Raw genomic sequence first — 16,049 nt, forward strand, 5'->3', positions numbered from 1 at the left:
GAAGAAATCTTGTTGCCTCATTAGACATGCTTTAAGACTGGCAACCCACTTGGCTCTCTCATTTCCTTGATATTTTGCACATTCCTCAGCATGTTTAGTTGAATAATGGCGTTTCAAGTTGTATTCTTTGTGCACTGCAACTTTCTCTGAGCAAATAAGACATGTGGGGATGCCCCTGTGCTCAACAAAGAAATACTGCATCTCCCACTTTTCCAGAAATTGTCTGTGCTCGTCATCAATCTTTCTCTTCACTGCAGGCTTTGATGAAGTCATGATGAAGGTATGACAAAATCTAATTCTGTAATAAACTTCTCTCCCTTAGTCCTCCGATAATGCAAGGGACAGTGGGCAGGAGCAGCAGAAATGACGTCTGCGCTAGGTGCAAAGTATTCGCGATTATTCGCTTACCAAATATTCGCAATAAAAAAATCGCATTAGTAAGAAAAAAATCGCAAAAAATCGCATTAAACATTTGCATACCCCAAACAGAACTGCTCGGGGTATATGAATGTTTAATGCGATTTTTTTCTTACTAATACGATTTTTATTGCATTTATTTGGTAAGCAAATAATCGCGAATACTGTGATATTTGAAGGCCAGCCGCGGGCCACAAAATGTTGTATGGAGGGCCGCAAACAGCCTGCGGGCCGCAAGTTTGAGACCCCTGCCTTAAGAGTCGACTGCTAGGGGCCGGAGAAATAGCATGGAGGTAAGGCGTTTGCCTTTCATGCAGGAGGTCATCGGTTCGAATCCCGGCGCCCCATATGGTCCCCTGTGCCTGCCAGGAGCAATTTCTGAGCCTGGAGCCAGGAATAACCCCTGAGCACTGCCAGGTGTGACCCAAAAACCAAAAAAAAAAAAAAAAAAAAAGAGTAGACTGCTAGTGATGTCTATAGGGACAATCTTACACAACTTTTGTGATGAGATTCCAGCAATTATTCAGGGGAGAAGGAGTATCAAACAGAGGCCAAGTAGGTGGAGCTAGAATGCAGTTAGAAGGCTCCTTCCCAGTCCTGGTCTTCCTGGGAGCAACCATAATAGCAGTTCTGAAGTTCAAGCCCTCTAGATGCTAGAAACTATTATAAACAACTAAACTCTAAAGTTTCCCTCTGCTCTACAAAGCCTTTAGAGCAGGGGTCCTCAAACTTTTTAAACAGGGGGCCAGTTCACTGTCCCTCAGACCATTGGAGGGTCTGACTATAGTAAAAGCAAAACTTATGAACGAATTCTTATGCATATATCTTATTTTGCAATGAAGAAACAAAACAGATACAAATACAATATGTGGCTCGTGGGCCATAGTTTGAGGACCACTGCTAGAGTTTCAAGAACTATGGAGTAAAGCACTTGACATCTTTGAATGTGAGCTGACATGATGCCCTTTCTCAGTCAGAAAAAACAAACAAACAAAAAAAAGGACTGGAGAGATAATACAATGGGTAAAACTTGCATGCGGTTGACCTGAATTCAATTCTTGGCATCCTATAAGGTTCCCTAAGTCCCACCAAAAGTGATCCTTGAAAGCTAGGAGCAAGCCTTGAAAACTGCCAGGTGTGGCCGAAAAAAAAAAATAAATCTAAGAAAACAGATAAAATAATCAAACTCCAGTTAATTTTTTCCTTTTCATTTAGGACATAAGGTTGAAATAATAAATTCATTTTTCGATCCCCCGGTGTCCCATATGGTCCCCCATGCCAGGAGCAACTTCTGAGCACATAGCCAGGAGTAACCCCTGAGCGTTACCGGGTGTGGCCCAAAAACCAAAAACCAAAAAAAAAAAAAAAATTCATTTAGGACATAAGGTTGAACAACAAATTCCAAAAATCAAATTCCCTTTCATTTGGTTGTATAAATTTCCAAGAGATAGTATTAAAGAAGTGACTTTTTGGTTTTGGATTTTGGGGCTACATCTGGCAGTGCTCAGGGATCATTACAGTGGTGCTCAGAGGACCACGTGGTACTGGGGATCTAATTTAGACCTTCCCTGTGCAACACATATGAGCTCAGTCCTTTGGACTGTCTCCCCAGATCCAGAACAAGTTTTTTTGTTTGTTTGTTTGTTTAAGTAATCATCGGGGTTGTGGAAATGAAAAGTACTAGAGAACATGATTTGCATGCAGAAGTCCTGAGTTTGATTCCCAGTGCCCTACGGTTCCTGAACACCACCACCAAAAGGGACCCTGAGCACAGAGCTGGGATTTTGGAAAAATTAATATAGAAATGATGTACATAAAAAAAAAAAAAAAGGGCTGGGGGGAAAAAAAAAAAGAAATGATGTACATGGCAAGTGATACCTGGCCGAGAGATCCTTCCTGAACTGCCACCTTTACTGCTCCCAATGCTATCACCTCGGGTGAGGATAGAGATTCCACTGAAACTGCTGGCTTTGGTGACTGGGGGACGCATGCTTCGAACAGAACCATCAGAGTCTGTGCTGCTCCAAGGCCGTGGCTCCAGAGATTTGAGTTCACTGTCTGTGCTGCTCTGGCGACTGCTGGAGGTGCGACTCAGCCCCTCACGGTTCCCCCTGCAGAGAGCACAGTGGTCAGAGTACCCCCCACCTACCACTTCAGCAGAAGGGCTAGGAGAGAGTTCATTTCTATTTCTTCAATAATAAGAAAGGGGTGAGGGCTGCGGGGAGGATGGACACTGACTTCTTGTTAGTGGGTTGACCAATCAAGAACTGATGGGAGCAGACAGAACAAGATCCAGTACAGTAACAAAGAGAACAGAGCAAATCTAGAAGACAGTACACTGGCAACTAATTTAATACATCAGACCAGAGGTGGATGGGAAACCACATACACGATGCTGAGATTGGCTGTGGTTTCTTCCTAAGCACCTGTAGGGATTCCACAATGGTGGGAAGCAGAGGGATATCAGTTTCTTGTGGGAGTTCTTTAAATGGTGACTCATTTTAATAGTGCTAGAAGGCAAGCGTAGCTAAATGGCATGGATGAGTTTCAAAACAGATCTTCCAATATAACATCTTTCTAACTCAGCTAAGGTGATACTTGGGGCAATGCTTCAAGAGGAGGAAGAGAATAGTGGATTAAAGGGCACATTGTGATAATTCAGTTTGATCATCTGTAATTGACCCAACTTTGTTTTGTGGAAGTCTTGTGTTAATATCCAGGAACAACTGGTTCCAAGGTCTCCAAGGGCTGATGTTCTCAGCATGATCAAATATGTTCTTGGTACCAGGACTACAAGGAACAGAGGTGCTAACTATGACTAGCTGATTCATCTTAATAACTTGATCACCCTAGATAAAGCACAATGTAGTGATAAATGGGATTTACCTTCTCTTAATTTTGCTCCAGAGAGACCAAGATATCCTAATTTTTATAACTACAGACAGCGTGTAATCACTGTCACGACAAACAGGTATACTTTGACAAGAAAAGGTAGTAGGCCTGAAAACACTAAGTCTTGTTGAGCTGTAAACTGCTTATTAAGCAAAAACCATTAAAACTCAGGAGTTTTCTTTTTTCATATCTCTCATCTCCCAGCAACTAATGACCTAAGGCAACCAAGTGACAATTACAAAGACTATGGTAAATATATTAGGGAGAAATTAAGCAAAATTCAATGTCATTTGCTTTTCCTTCTTTTTAGCATTACATCTTGTTAATTTAATCTTCAAAAGAATTAGGATCAATGTTATTCAAACAAAGAAAGTTATTTTGTCTTAAGGAGTAATGTTGAAGAAAATATAGGGGCCAGAGAGATAGTATAGGAATTAAGTTACATGCCTTGAATGTGGCCAACCCTGTTCTATCCTGAGCACCACCAGATCCTAAGCATCATTAGATTGCTAGGTGTGGTTCTGGAGGTCTTCCAGCTCTGCCAGGGTGGACTGGGTAAATCTGGCATATCAAGGATGAGAAGCTATGTTCACAGGCTCTTGCATTGAACAGAGAGTCTGGTTGGTTGAGAATCACTGGGAGGGGTCCCTGGGCCTCCTGAGCAGCACTTGAAAGGCCTCCCCCCCCCAAAAAAAAAAGGAAGGCAAAACAGAGGGAGAAAGAAAACACCTTTATTTAACAAAATTTCTGTTACAAAATACTGTAGAGAAAATGGGCAAAAGATATGGTAGGGTCACTATTTTATTTATTATTTTATTTTTGTAGGGGCCATATCTGGCAGTGCCCAGAGACTCAGGACCACTTCTGGCTGTACTGAAATGCCATAAGGCCTTCACTGGTACTTGCAAGAATCAAGCAATGCCAGGGATTGAACCCAGAGCTCTATCTGAGCCACATCCCCAATCTTGAGGTCAGTGTCTTAAATGCTGGCCAAGCCAGTCATGGTGAGCTATGAACACAATTGGTCAGGAACATGCTAATTCTTCTGAATTAAAAATGTCTATATGTAATTTCAATACTTCAATGTAGTTAAGACAGAGGACTGAAAATATTCCCCAACTTTACCCAAAGTTTTTCTAGAACTTTACCCTTTTTCTCTTGGGACTATAGAAGTAAAGTGGGAAACAAAGAAAGGTTCCTCCAGGAAAAGAACCAGACCTGAAGTGAGAGCTGACAGTGCTTTAGATGAGTAGACAGAGACACCTGACTCAATAAATAGTTGTGTATTTATGGAGTAAGGGGATATAACAATGGCAAAGGAAGAGGTTATTCATTAGCTATTGAGACTGAATTTTGTTCCTAATTGTCTTCACTGTGTTAGCTATTAGTCTAATTCTCTACCATAGTAGACAGTGGATGAGTCAACTTTAAGTCAATCACTTAGGATAAAGTGACAGCACTTCTAAACTTGTCTATTTCCACCAAAATAGTGATGGCCAAACACTCAAAATATAGACTTTCTGTTGATCTTCTGACTAATCTGGATGAATGTATCATACTGTAGAGATTTTGAGAGACTAGATCAAGTCTTTTCCAGAAAAGAGATCGGCTTTACTTCTCTACAATTTTTTTCCGGCCATACCCATTTGATGCTCAGGGGTTACTCCTGGCTAAGTGCTCAGAAATTGCCCCTGGCTTGGGGGGACCATATGGGATGCCAGGGGGATCGAATCGTGGTCTTTCCTTGGCTAGCACTTGCAAGGCAGACACCTTACCTCTAGGGCCACCTCACCGGCCCCACTTCTCCACAATTAAATCTAAATTTCTCAATATCTTTTTGCTTCATTGAAAATAAGGCAACTATCAGATTCAATTCTGAGCACTCATTGGGTTGTGTTAGGTTGGAGAAATTGGGTGAAGGTCAGAGATCTTTCACATATCATAATCATGTGAAATCAGACCTGACTTAAGTTCTCATAGGTATATTTAGAGCTGATAAAATGTTCTCCAGTTTATTGGATCTGGAGACTCAGTAGAGAAAAGGCTATAGAAAAGGTGACAGTATAAATCAGCATGCCTCACTCTTGTCTTATTAGTAGAGCAGAATCTTTCAAAGAACTGGGAAGCTGCCATAATTATTGCCAATGTGAAAGATGGAATTTAGTGTACCATATGTACATCACAACCTTGTGAAGAAAGATATCGAGCAGAAAAGATCAACTTCTAATCATCAGAGTTCTGAACTAGATCTCAAACAGAGAAAGAAGTTAACATTTCGAAGAGTATATCAAGTTGCAATTTAGATGATGTAGATCTATAATCAAAACTCAGCATGGAAAGTAGTGGCTTAAAGATGTTTTGGATAGGAGAGTTGTGCTAGGTCACCAGATTCTTCAAGCTATTATGTTAGTATAATGTCATTGATGCTCCATAGTGCTAAGAAGGGCATCATTTCCTGGGAGCGAATCTGAACTAGTACTCTGAATGAAACACTATTCATACTCAGAAATGAAGGGGTGATTGTTGAGTACAATGAAAAGAAGATTGAACAAAGTCAGTCCTAGTTTTGCCACTAGCAGACCAGTAAACTAGGGTCAACTACTCAATCGGCATGCTTTTCTTTTTTTAAATTTTAACATGTAAACAGATTAACCAAATGAGGATTTCAGAACTAAATTAGACACAGCATACTTTGGCAAAAAAAAAAAAAAAAAAAGCAATGGGTATTAAGTCAGAGAAGTTAAAAACTCCTTAAAAAAAGAAAATTTTGAATCATGTCATATGAAACAATTTTTTTTTGGGGGGGGGCACACCCGGCAGTGTTCAGGGGCTACTCCTGGCTATCTGCTCAGAAATAGTTCTTGGCAGGCACAGGGGACCATATGGGACACTGGGATTCGAACCAACCACCTTTGGTCCTGGATGGCTGCTTGCAAGGCAAACGCTGCTGTGTTATCTCTCTGGGCCCATGAAACAATTTTTTATGGGGATTCTATCTTGACCAATATCAACAATGCAGAACCCTATCTTCAGATTGTTCTCAAGGTGGAATGTCTAGGACAAAGGCTTTCAAATGTCATTTATCTACTGTCTCCTTTTCAGAAAAAAAATCACTTAGCACCTTCTAGAAATCTGCCTTCTTTAAGTAAACAAACAGAAAGTGCCTCCCTACTGTACTTGGGGCTACTATTATCTCCCAAATCCCAAGGTTTGGGGCAAGGGAAGATGGTGTTTTGCCCACTTTGAGAGACTTTGGCCAAGAATCAATGAAAAGGGAGATCAATTCTTTTTTTTTTTTTTTTTTTTTTGGTTTTTGGGCCACACCTGTTTGATGCTCAGGGGTTACTCCTGGCTATGAGCTCAGAAATCGCCCCTGGCTTGGGGAGACCATATGGGACGCCGGGGGATCGAACCGAGGTCCGTCCTACGCTAGCGCTTGTAAGGCAGACACCTTACCTCTAGCGCCACCTTCCCGGCCCCAAGGGAGATCAATTCTACATCCCAGAAATGGGTGATATCATTATCCCAACTTCCACAAAATGTGACTTATTTTTAGGAAGGACAATAGGGATGTGTACTGATGTACTGGGGATGAGAAGGCTAACAGATTTGGCTGTTACTATTACGCTTAGGTTTCAAAAGGAGAGAAGCTTCCGTTAGGGTCAGATCTGAATCCTAGTACTAAATACTCAAATTTTCTATAGTTTTTTATTGCTAAGTTGGGAAGAATGTGCTACTAAAAAGCTGGTTCTGAGATAGGGTGCTAAGCTAGCACTGCTCTCACCAACACCTGTATAATCATCTGAGCTAGCACAGAGAGACTTAACTCAAAAGAGAATAGCATGACTGCATAATGGAAAATGGAGTTAGGCCCTGGAGAAATTAATACAGCAGTTCACCAACATAAGAACAATGTTAATGAACATTAATATTCAACGATATAAAGAATATGCTTAAATCCAATCTAAGGCAGAAACTGTCCCAGAAAGAAAACCATATAGACAAAAGTGCTCATGTGTAGGTTTATACTATTGTTTTTCTTTAAAGAAACTAAGTATTCTGCTTGATCAGGGATAAGTTCTTTACATCTTTCCATAGTTCAGGAAAGGTAGGCAGAGGACATCCATTCTTTTATCTGAATGTAAATAAGTACTCAAATCCTCCCTAAATGTCTAATTCCAGCAAAATTCTGGGAGGGGAGCACAAATATTTGGTCCCCTTCACCACCTGTCCAGATCTTAAAGTGAAATTAGCAACAATCAAAATAACTTATTGAGCAGAAGCCATTTATTTAAGGGGAGATATCTAATGTTGCAAAAACCACAAATTGAATTATTCCACAAACAGCCATGCATGGAGCAAACTCACTCCGCTGGAAAGATTAAAGCAAAACAAAATAAAACTTAAACAAGAACAAAAACAAGGAGAAATATATAGATCACACAGAGGTACCTAAAAATCTGCCTTCTCTTGTGAGAGCTAGAAGAAAAGGCTTCTTTGGAGAGTCTGTTGGTTAACATCAAAGAAAAGCATCATTACAGGATTATATTAACCTCACTGATAAAGTTCAATGAGAAGCAGGGAACATGCTAAGTGGTACTAACCTGATGTCACTTAGATATCCGTTCTGGCCAGTCTAGGTGAGGGGGAGAAAACGGAAAATAACTTATAAGAAAACAGCATGGCATAACCGAAAAGGGTGTCCATGAGGCTATGAATACCCAAGTCCTCAAACCAAGCTCACCCCCCCAACAGGGAGAGAGGGAGCAGGAACAGATGACCTACACCCACACACCCAATCTGACTTCTCACCTTTAACGGGAAAGAACATTCAAGTTTTAGTCTTCCCAAAGTGTTTAAAAAGAGGTATAGATAAAGAAAGTTAGGAGTATAGAAAGGAGTGGCAGGAAATATTAACTTGTTATATCCCTTTTAGTCTAAATTTATCCTCTCTAAATTGGTGTGCTTGGCCCTGGAAAATGAGTTCAAAGGAAGGGAGAGGGAGACGAGTAAGGAATTATTTTTTTTAAGTAAATCATCCTCAATGCCATTTCTGTCCTCTACACTGGCTAAATGAAAGATCTGAGACTCAAGGAGAATAAGAAATTGGGAAGGCAGGTAGTTTGCAGTCTAAAAAAATTTTTTTAATTAAATGCTTGGGGCCACAGTGATAATACAGTTGGTAGGGCATTTGCCTTGCATGTGATTGGCCCAACTTTGATCCCTGGCATCCCCTATGGCTCCCCAAGTACTGTAAGAAGAGATTCATAAGTGCAGAGTGAGGAGTAACCAATGAGCATTGCTGGGTTTAGCCCCAACCCCTCCTCAAGTTAAAAGCTTAACACTACTTTTCGGAATAGTTCCTGGACAGAGCACTGAGCTGAGTGAAGTGAGCACTATGGTAGACTCCCATACCTTAGGGAAAGGTACCAAGAGTGTCTGGCTGTTGAGGACAGTGGGCTCCTGTAGAGCAGAGCTGGGCAGCTCTCCCATACACAGCTCAGGTTCCAAAGAAGCCTCAGCAGCAGCATTTCCATCCAAACAGCCTTCTTGCCACTTTCCTTTTCTTTTGTCCTGTCTCTTCCTCCCCTTGAACCCAAGCTACAACCTAACCCATAATCAGCTCTCTTTGACTGGCTTCTCAGAAAGGAAGTTAGGTGGGTTTGGGCCATTTTTCTTATCTACATCCCTTATCTACATCTAGATTTCTGATGCCATTACCACAACAACAGTTAGGAAGTACTGAAAAGAAAATAAGTCCTAATGAATTTAACAAATAATACACACACACACACACACACACACACACGCGCGCGCGCGTGCGCGCGCGCGTGTGTGTGTGTGTGAAAATCAGGAGTTAAAAAAATGAGAGAACAGCTAATTTTAACTTTGTTATGATTATAGGTAGAAATATTCCAGTCTTACTAAAAACTAGCCCCACTACCCTGTTAAAATCTGCTTGTGTTTTTAGAATATCTGTGGCTTTGCTAATGGCTGTTATCACAAGATATCATTTCCAAGTGACAGTAAAGCAGAGGAGCACACATATAGTTGCCTATGATGTCACTGGTACTTCTAACAAGCCCATAGCAGAGTAAGTGATTAACAGGTGGCTTACTTTATGACTTTTTTCAGTCAGATCATTTGAATTTGATCATCAGCTCTTTTGCTTACTTGTAGTATAACCTTAGGTATTAATCTCTCTATGCCTCAGTTCCTTGTTTATAAAAGTGAGAAAAAAATACAACCTCATAGGTCTAGTGTGAAGGATAAAATTAATTTACGTAAAGTACAAAGAATAATGGTAGAAAGATAGTAAGTATGATATAAATGGCTGCTGCTCTCACCTACACCTCATCTATAACCCAGTCCCACAATTTTGGGTCATCACTGGCCAGTCATGACCACACATTCTGTCCAACTGACTTTTAGGTAAAAGCTGAGAACTCTTTTTAAAGGATAATTTGGAGTACAATCTTTTCTGACTCAGAATGGCAGTCTTTTCTTTTTTTGGTGGGGGGGAGGGGCCACACCTGGTATCACTCAGCGGTTACTCATGACTCTGTGCTCAGAAATCACTCCTGGCTTAGGGGACCAGATGGGACGCAGGGGATCAAACTGAGGTCCATCCTGGGTCAGCCGCATGCAAGGCAAACGCCCTACTGCAGTGCTCCGGCCCATCAGTCTTTTTAATGTTAGCTGGAAATGACCCTCACTCTGGACAAGATCTGGGTGATGAAAGGACAGAAGTAAAGTGAAAAATGAATGTGGTGTGTGTGTGTGTGTGTGTGTGTGTGTGTGTGTGTGTGTGTGTGCTCACGCGCTAAGCTAGATGATAGTCTCACTGAAGGAAGGGAGAGTGGGAAAATGAAAGGAAAGCAGTATCCATTTAAGTGTATTAATTAAACATGGCCATTTTTGGACAACAAAGGGAGGCTGGCTCTTCCTTTTTTATTACTAGTTTGACAGTAAGATGAAGATGGTGAAAGGACGGAAGTAAAGTGAAAAATGAATGGTGTGTGCGTGTGCATGCGCACGCTATGCTAGATGATAGTCTCACTGAGGGAAGGGAGAGTGGGAAAATGAAAGGAGAGCAGTATCCATTTAAGTGTATTAATTAAAAATGGCCATTTTTGGACAACAAAGGAGGCTGGCTCTTCCTTTTTATTACTAGTTTGACAATAAGATGGTGATATTATCTGGATGTGACATTTCTGGAGATATACTCCTTTCCTCTCCACAACCATCCTGAATTTCTGCTGTACTTTTCTTCAGTGTGGTAGGCAGAGGACATCAGAAACAGGGGTATCAAGTATATTTGATATGGCCCACACTTCTTTAAAATAAAGTTGCCTAAATTGATTCACACTGCCTCGTGGCCCACAGTACCCACCCTAGTCTAAGAAGCCAAGTAAGAAATAGAGGAAGAAAGAAACTTTTTGTTCAAGTTCTAGAGAGCACAGTGAGCAATACCCTCTGTGCATGTGGAATGTGGAGCTTAGGACATGGATGCCAGACCCTGTAGTCCAACAATCACCACCATATCCTAAAAAAAAATAAGGCTGCCAGACAAGATGAATGCATAGGTTGTGTGGAAGTCTTCCACTTAAAGCAAAGATGTCTAAAACAGATTGTGAAAGTGAAAGAGGGTAAATGGGAGGAGGGTTTGATAGGCAAGACTAAGAGCCCTTTCAAAAGCCCTGCCAAAACCATTTCTATTTTCAGTCTATATTTACCAAATTCAGCCATTCCGTTTGTTTTCTTTGTATACAACACAACAGAATATATTAAAAGTGATCCAAATGAAGAACTGCAACTTGCCAATAAAACATCTAACTTTAGAGAACAAATTTGGAGCTGGCTGATGTTGGTTAAAAATGCAAAAAGCAATAATAACATTTATGTAGGGTTCATTCCAGTCACAGTTCCAAAGATTAAGAGCTAAATACTACGGGCTGACGACTCTCAGAAGCTACACTTACCTCTCGGGCAAATATTCTCTCTCGGACCCTTTGATATTCCTCCTCTCTCTCTTCTATTGACTTGCTCCTCCTTCCATCCTGTAATGGAACTCTGATCTAGATCGATGAGCAGAATTAAGCTAGTTAAGTTCTCCTCGTACTGCAAGCTCACTGCACACCAGCAAGGAAGAGAAACCGGGAGAGTTTATAGTTGCCATCAAAAAAACAGAAAAGAAAAAAAAAAGAAAAATTCCAGTGTTGGATAGGTTTCACTGAGAACATCTGACCATAATGGTTTGGGACATCAGTTTTCTGGATGGTTAGAGCCTCTTCATCTCTCCCATCCCCCAGAGTTATCAAGAACAACAATTTATAAGGATTAGGCTGATTCCCTATAGTAATTGGGTACTTTCCAGTCATCAGAGTTTAAGAAAACAGCCTGGGAATAAACATTGCTTTAGAGGGAAAGCAAAGGATAGGAGGACTAGAAAGGAAGAAACAGGTATTTAATGAACTGAATATATATAAGTTTTTAGAACAAGCACTTGACATTATCCCTTCTTTAATAACTAATGTCAGAATCAGAAGACCCAAGTCACATACAGTTCAGCAAATAGGGCCTTGGTTTGAAATTCCAAGAGTGAAGCTAAACTTAAAGCTTATAGCAACTAGAGGAAGGGAAAGAGAGGAATTACAGAAATAAAGAGAACTGAACAACACAAAGAGGAATAGAGAATGGAAAGGATGGACAGAGATAACGGTATGGTGGAGGTAGGGAAGAAATACAATGATAGAAAGTGAAAAGGAGATGGACAAAGAAGCTGACATTCTCTGAAAAATGTAAGCTGACTACGAGGCTGGCTGGGCAGATCACCACTGTGGGTTATCTATCACCCAACTCTCCTTATTCTTATTTTCTAATTCTCTTACTCTTTTTTGGCCTGTGATTTGAATTCTTTGCTAGAATGTGCCAGTATTTCTGTTCATATTGCTTTTGAAGGCAAAAAAGAAGCTCTGATGGAAATAACCCATCAAATGAATGTCCTCAGGCTTTGAAAGCTTCTGATGAAGCAACCAAGGAGACTGCTGTTCTAATCTGTTCTTCCCGATCTTTACCTATATCCTGAGGGAGGCATAACTTCAGGAGCACGAAGTCTGACTTGATTTATTTTTTTACTAACTCTAAGAAAATTCTACTAAATGTTCTTTTACAAATCCCATTCCAAGAAGACACTGGACATTACAATGCTATACTGTATTTAGCCTCCAGCACTGGTAAACCAGTAGCAAGGTGGTGAAAATGAAGGAGTATGATGCACTTTAAGGTCAGGCAGGACCTCAACTGTTACCTTTCTTCAACATGACTTTAGTTACTTAGCATCTTTACCCCATCCCATTTTTCTTATACTTATGTGGTTGGTAACCCCCAATCCACACTGGGTTATAAAGAGGATTAAAAGAGATAATTCATATGATGTATTTAGAACAAAGTTGAGTTTGGGGGAAACAATCTCAAAAATAGCAATTACTGAGCTTATTATTAATATTATAGACATAAAGTACACTAAACCTAATAATTTATGAATCAAGCCTGAAGCTCAGAGATGATAAGTTCATAACGGGCAGATGTGAATAAATTCCTGATATATAGGAAAAGGGTTCTGAGAAAATGGAGAGAAGGGCATCGGGATGGAAAGGTATTTTTCTGGTTTTAAATTTTGACATTTTTAACATTTTCATTCAAACCAAATATGTTGTCCACAACGGACAATGGCACTTTTCTCATAAGAACTCCCTTAAATATACAAGAAGCAGTCAGGAAAAGTCCTGGTTTTAAGACCAGAGTATCCCAAGAAAATAAACTTTGACCTTAGAAGTGTTATATTACTAAAGTTATCATTAACATAAATTATACTTTCTCAACCCAACCTCAATCCCTTAACTCTACTTAACCTCCTATGGAGGCCAAGCAGACACAGGCTGGAACTAAACCCTGTAAATGGGATAGTACAATTATCTCTAAATAATTACTTTTTAGAGTTTGGTCAGAAGTGGGCCATAGTCAGGTCCATAAATGATTGGATGGAGCAGACTATTAACTTCTTATTCTCTGAAGAGTAAATTAAAAAGGAGATACTGGGACCGGAGCAATAGCACAGCAGTGGGGCATTTGTCTTGCACAAGGCCAAGGCCAACCACCCAGGATGGACCCCAGTTCAATTATCTGCATTCCATATGGTCCCCAGAGCCTGCCAGGAGAAATTTCTGAGCCTAGAGCCAGGAGTAAGCCCTCAGTACCACTGGGTGTGACTCAACTCCTCACACTCAAAATAAAAATAATAAAAATAAAAATAGGTTACTGCCTAAAATTTCCAGCAACAAAAATCAAATGAACAAACTCACCTTATTGGAAGGAATTGGGGGAAAGATTAAAATTTGTAGAAAGGACCAGAAACACCATTATAAATAGGTAAATTAGATTATAACTTGACCAGTTCAAGGTTATCCCTATGCTAGGATAAGATTGAAAGTGGGGTAAAGTGGTTTTTTGTTTTGTTTTGTTTTTGTGGTTCCCCAAGAAATTCCTAAGTATCAAAAAAAAAAAAAAAAAAAAAAAGAATGAAGTCATTAGCTGAATGAGGCTGAAGCAGAAAGAAAATCTGCTTTATCCAAAAATGATATGGAATTAAAGTCATTGGCAGAACCAAGGAGTTCAAGGCCAAATGAAAACCCCAGCAAACCTCAGCACCATGTTTCTCTGGGGCTAAAAGAGTGGCATTTAACCTAACAAGTATAGTCAGTAAGTCAATGCCAACTCAGGATAGCTCAATACATTTTTCCATAGTAAGGTAATTTAGGTTTCATCTATCTCACAAAAATGATTTTCCCCTCCCAGTTTCTCTTATTGCAGTCTCTATATGCCCACCCCTTTTCCATTCTTCACCTGGTTATCATCTCGGTCCATACTGGCATCATCTCTCTTGAGAATGAACCTCTGTTGAAATTCTGAATTCTTCTCATCCTTTATATGTTCTGAAAACCTCTGTTCAGGGCTGGGATTGAAAGAAAAATGTGAAAGAAAGGGAGGAAAAAGATACTTTTGGTAGAAAGCATATCTATCTATAAATCTGTCTTCCTCTACAGTTTTATATATACCTGTCCTATTGGGTAAGTTGAGAGGCCAATCTTACTAATAATTTCCAAGGAAGAATATCCGAAAGGTCTAACAAAAACTAGAAATTGATAGTATAACCCTCCAAATCTGTCCCCCTCCTCAGAGAGAGACAGCTTAAACTCCTATTTTCCTCCTCTACTTAAAGGTTTCCCAATGTGCGCTTTATTATTCCCTTACATTCTTGTGTTACTCGTTTTGTTGATGATGACAGCTTTTCCAGTTTGATCAACATTGTGGTCCATTCCAAAATAGGCTGCTACCCGGTGTAAAAGCATTCGATGATAGGAGGTCATCTGAGGGAACTTCTTGAACTGGTTACTAAAGGAAAACCCAGGGAGAAAAAGTGAAATAAAAACAAACAGAAGAAGGAACAGCCTATTGTAATTTTTCTTACAAGTTTCTTCAATGGGTAATTTTAGGAGAAGCATAATATAAGGAAGATATTTACTCAATGGGAAGCAAAAAGTTATTTTCACCTTAATTTCTTTCTTTTTTTCTTTTTTTTGGCTACTGTTGTAAGGGACACTCTTGGTTATGCTCAGGGACAACCAGGCCTGCAACCAGTGATGTTGGGTGGGGGTGAGAGAGGGGTGGGGTGGTACATATGGTACATAGGAGGGTGCTACAACCTACTGTGCTTTACCACTTGAGCCATATCTCTTGTCCCCTCTCAGTTCCTTTATCTATAGGTAAGATCAATTTGGCCAATGATCTCATCCATCCTCTTTATTCTCACCTCGATAAGTCAGCAAAGCAACAAAGGTAGTCATATAAGAAAAACACAGTATGAAAAAAGGGCTAGCTGCTCAAAAGATACAAATTACTTCTAAATGCAAATATGTGCCATCAGTACCTCACTTATCCATTCTGAGTCCTATCAATTTCTTTGGTTCCCAGTGAGTAATTACTTCACTATTCAGACTTTAAGGGAAAGATGGAAGGACATCTTAAAGGACATCTTAATAAATTTTTTCCTAATGCCCCCACCCACCTCTAGATGTGTACTTCATTCAAGTAACTTACTTGTTGTCATTAATGAATTCCAGAATATCCTGTTCTAATTTTAGCAGCATCATTCTGTCCCTGTTTTTTAAAAAAAAAAGAAAGATGAAAACAAAACAAAAAACAGCTCTCCTATAGACACTGAAAGCAAGGATTGAAAACATAAGCTGCTTACAATAGAACTTGAAAGGAGGGATAGATTCAAACTCCTCTGGTACACTAACAATGCTGAGGTTCCAGAGCACCTTTGACCTGTCTTTTTTTACTTTAAAAAGAAAATTAATCAGGAATTCATCTGACAGAGCCTCCTAGTCATAGTTTGCTTGCCTCCTTTGATATTTCTTTTGGCAATCATATGCATATAAGTACATACTTTATATTTATTTTTGTTTTTTAATTCATTTATTTTTGTGCTTAATGTACTTCTATTTATTTTTAATTATTCTAATTCTTTTGATTATTTATAAGATTTAACAATTATTATTTCAGCTTATACAAAGCAACTATTTTTTTTCTTTTTTGTTTTGGAGCCACACTTAACAGAGCTCAGGAATTATTTCTGGCTCTGCATCCAGGATTACTCTTGGTAGCTTAGAGGGCCT

The 16,049-nt window shown here is 39.8% G+C and overlaps 1 protein-coding gene across 5 annotated transcripts in view; it reads right to left on the reverse strand.

Annotated features, from left to right (window-relative positions):
• The window catches only part of R3HDM2 (R3H domain containing 2), a 183,579-nt gene that overhangs the window by 36,480 nt on the left and 131,050 nt on the right, over nt 1-16,049 (reverse strand). For 4 of the 5 annotated variants that reach the window (XM_049783059.1, XM_049783058.1, XM_049783061.1 and 1 more), the window contains 6 exons: nt 15,469-15,528; nt 14,623-14,763; nt 14,215-14,323; nt 11,292-11,387; nt 7,914-7,945; nt 2,296-2,528 (listed from right to left, as the gene is read on the reverse strand). In XM_049783059.1, the coding sequence (XP_049639016.1) occupies nt 2,296-2,528; nt 7,914-7,945; nt 11,292-11,387; nt 14,215-14,323; nt 14,623-14,763; nt 15,469-15,528 (671 nt within the window). Of the gene's footprint in view, nt 1-2,295; nt 2,529-7,761; nt 7,816-7,913; nt 7,946-11,291; nt 11,388-14,214; nt 14,324-14,622; nt 14,764-15,468; nt 15,529-16,049 lie in introns of all 5 variants that reach the window. The other variant, XM_049783057.1, reaches the window with a different exon arrangement.

This window comes from Suncus etruscus, chromosome 11 (genome assembly GCF_024139225.1).
Source record: "Suncus etruscus isolate mSunEtr1 chromosome 11, mSunEtr1.pri.cur, whole genome shotgun sequence".
In the NCBI taxonomy this organism is placed as follows: domain Eukaryota; kingdom Metazoa; phylum Chordata; class Mammalia; order Eulipotyphla; family Soricidae; genus Suncus; species Suncus etruscus.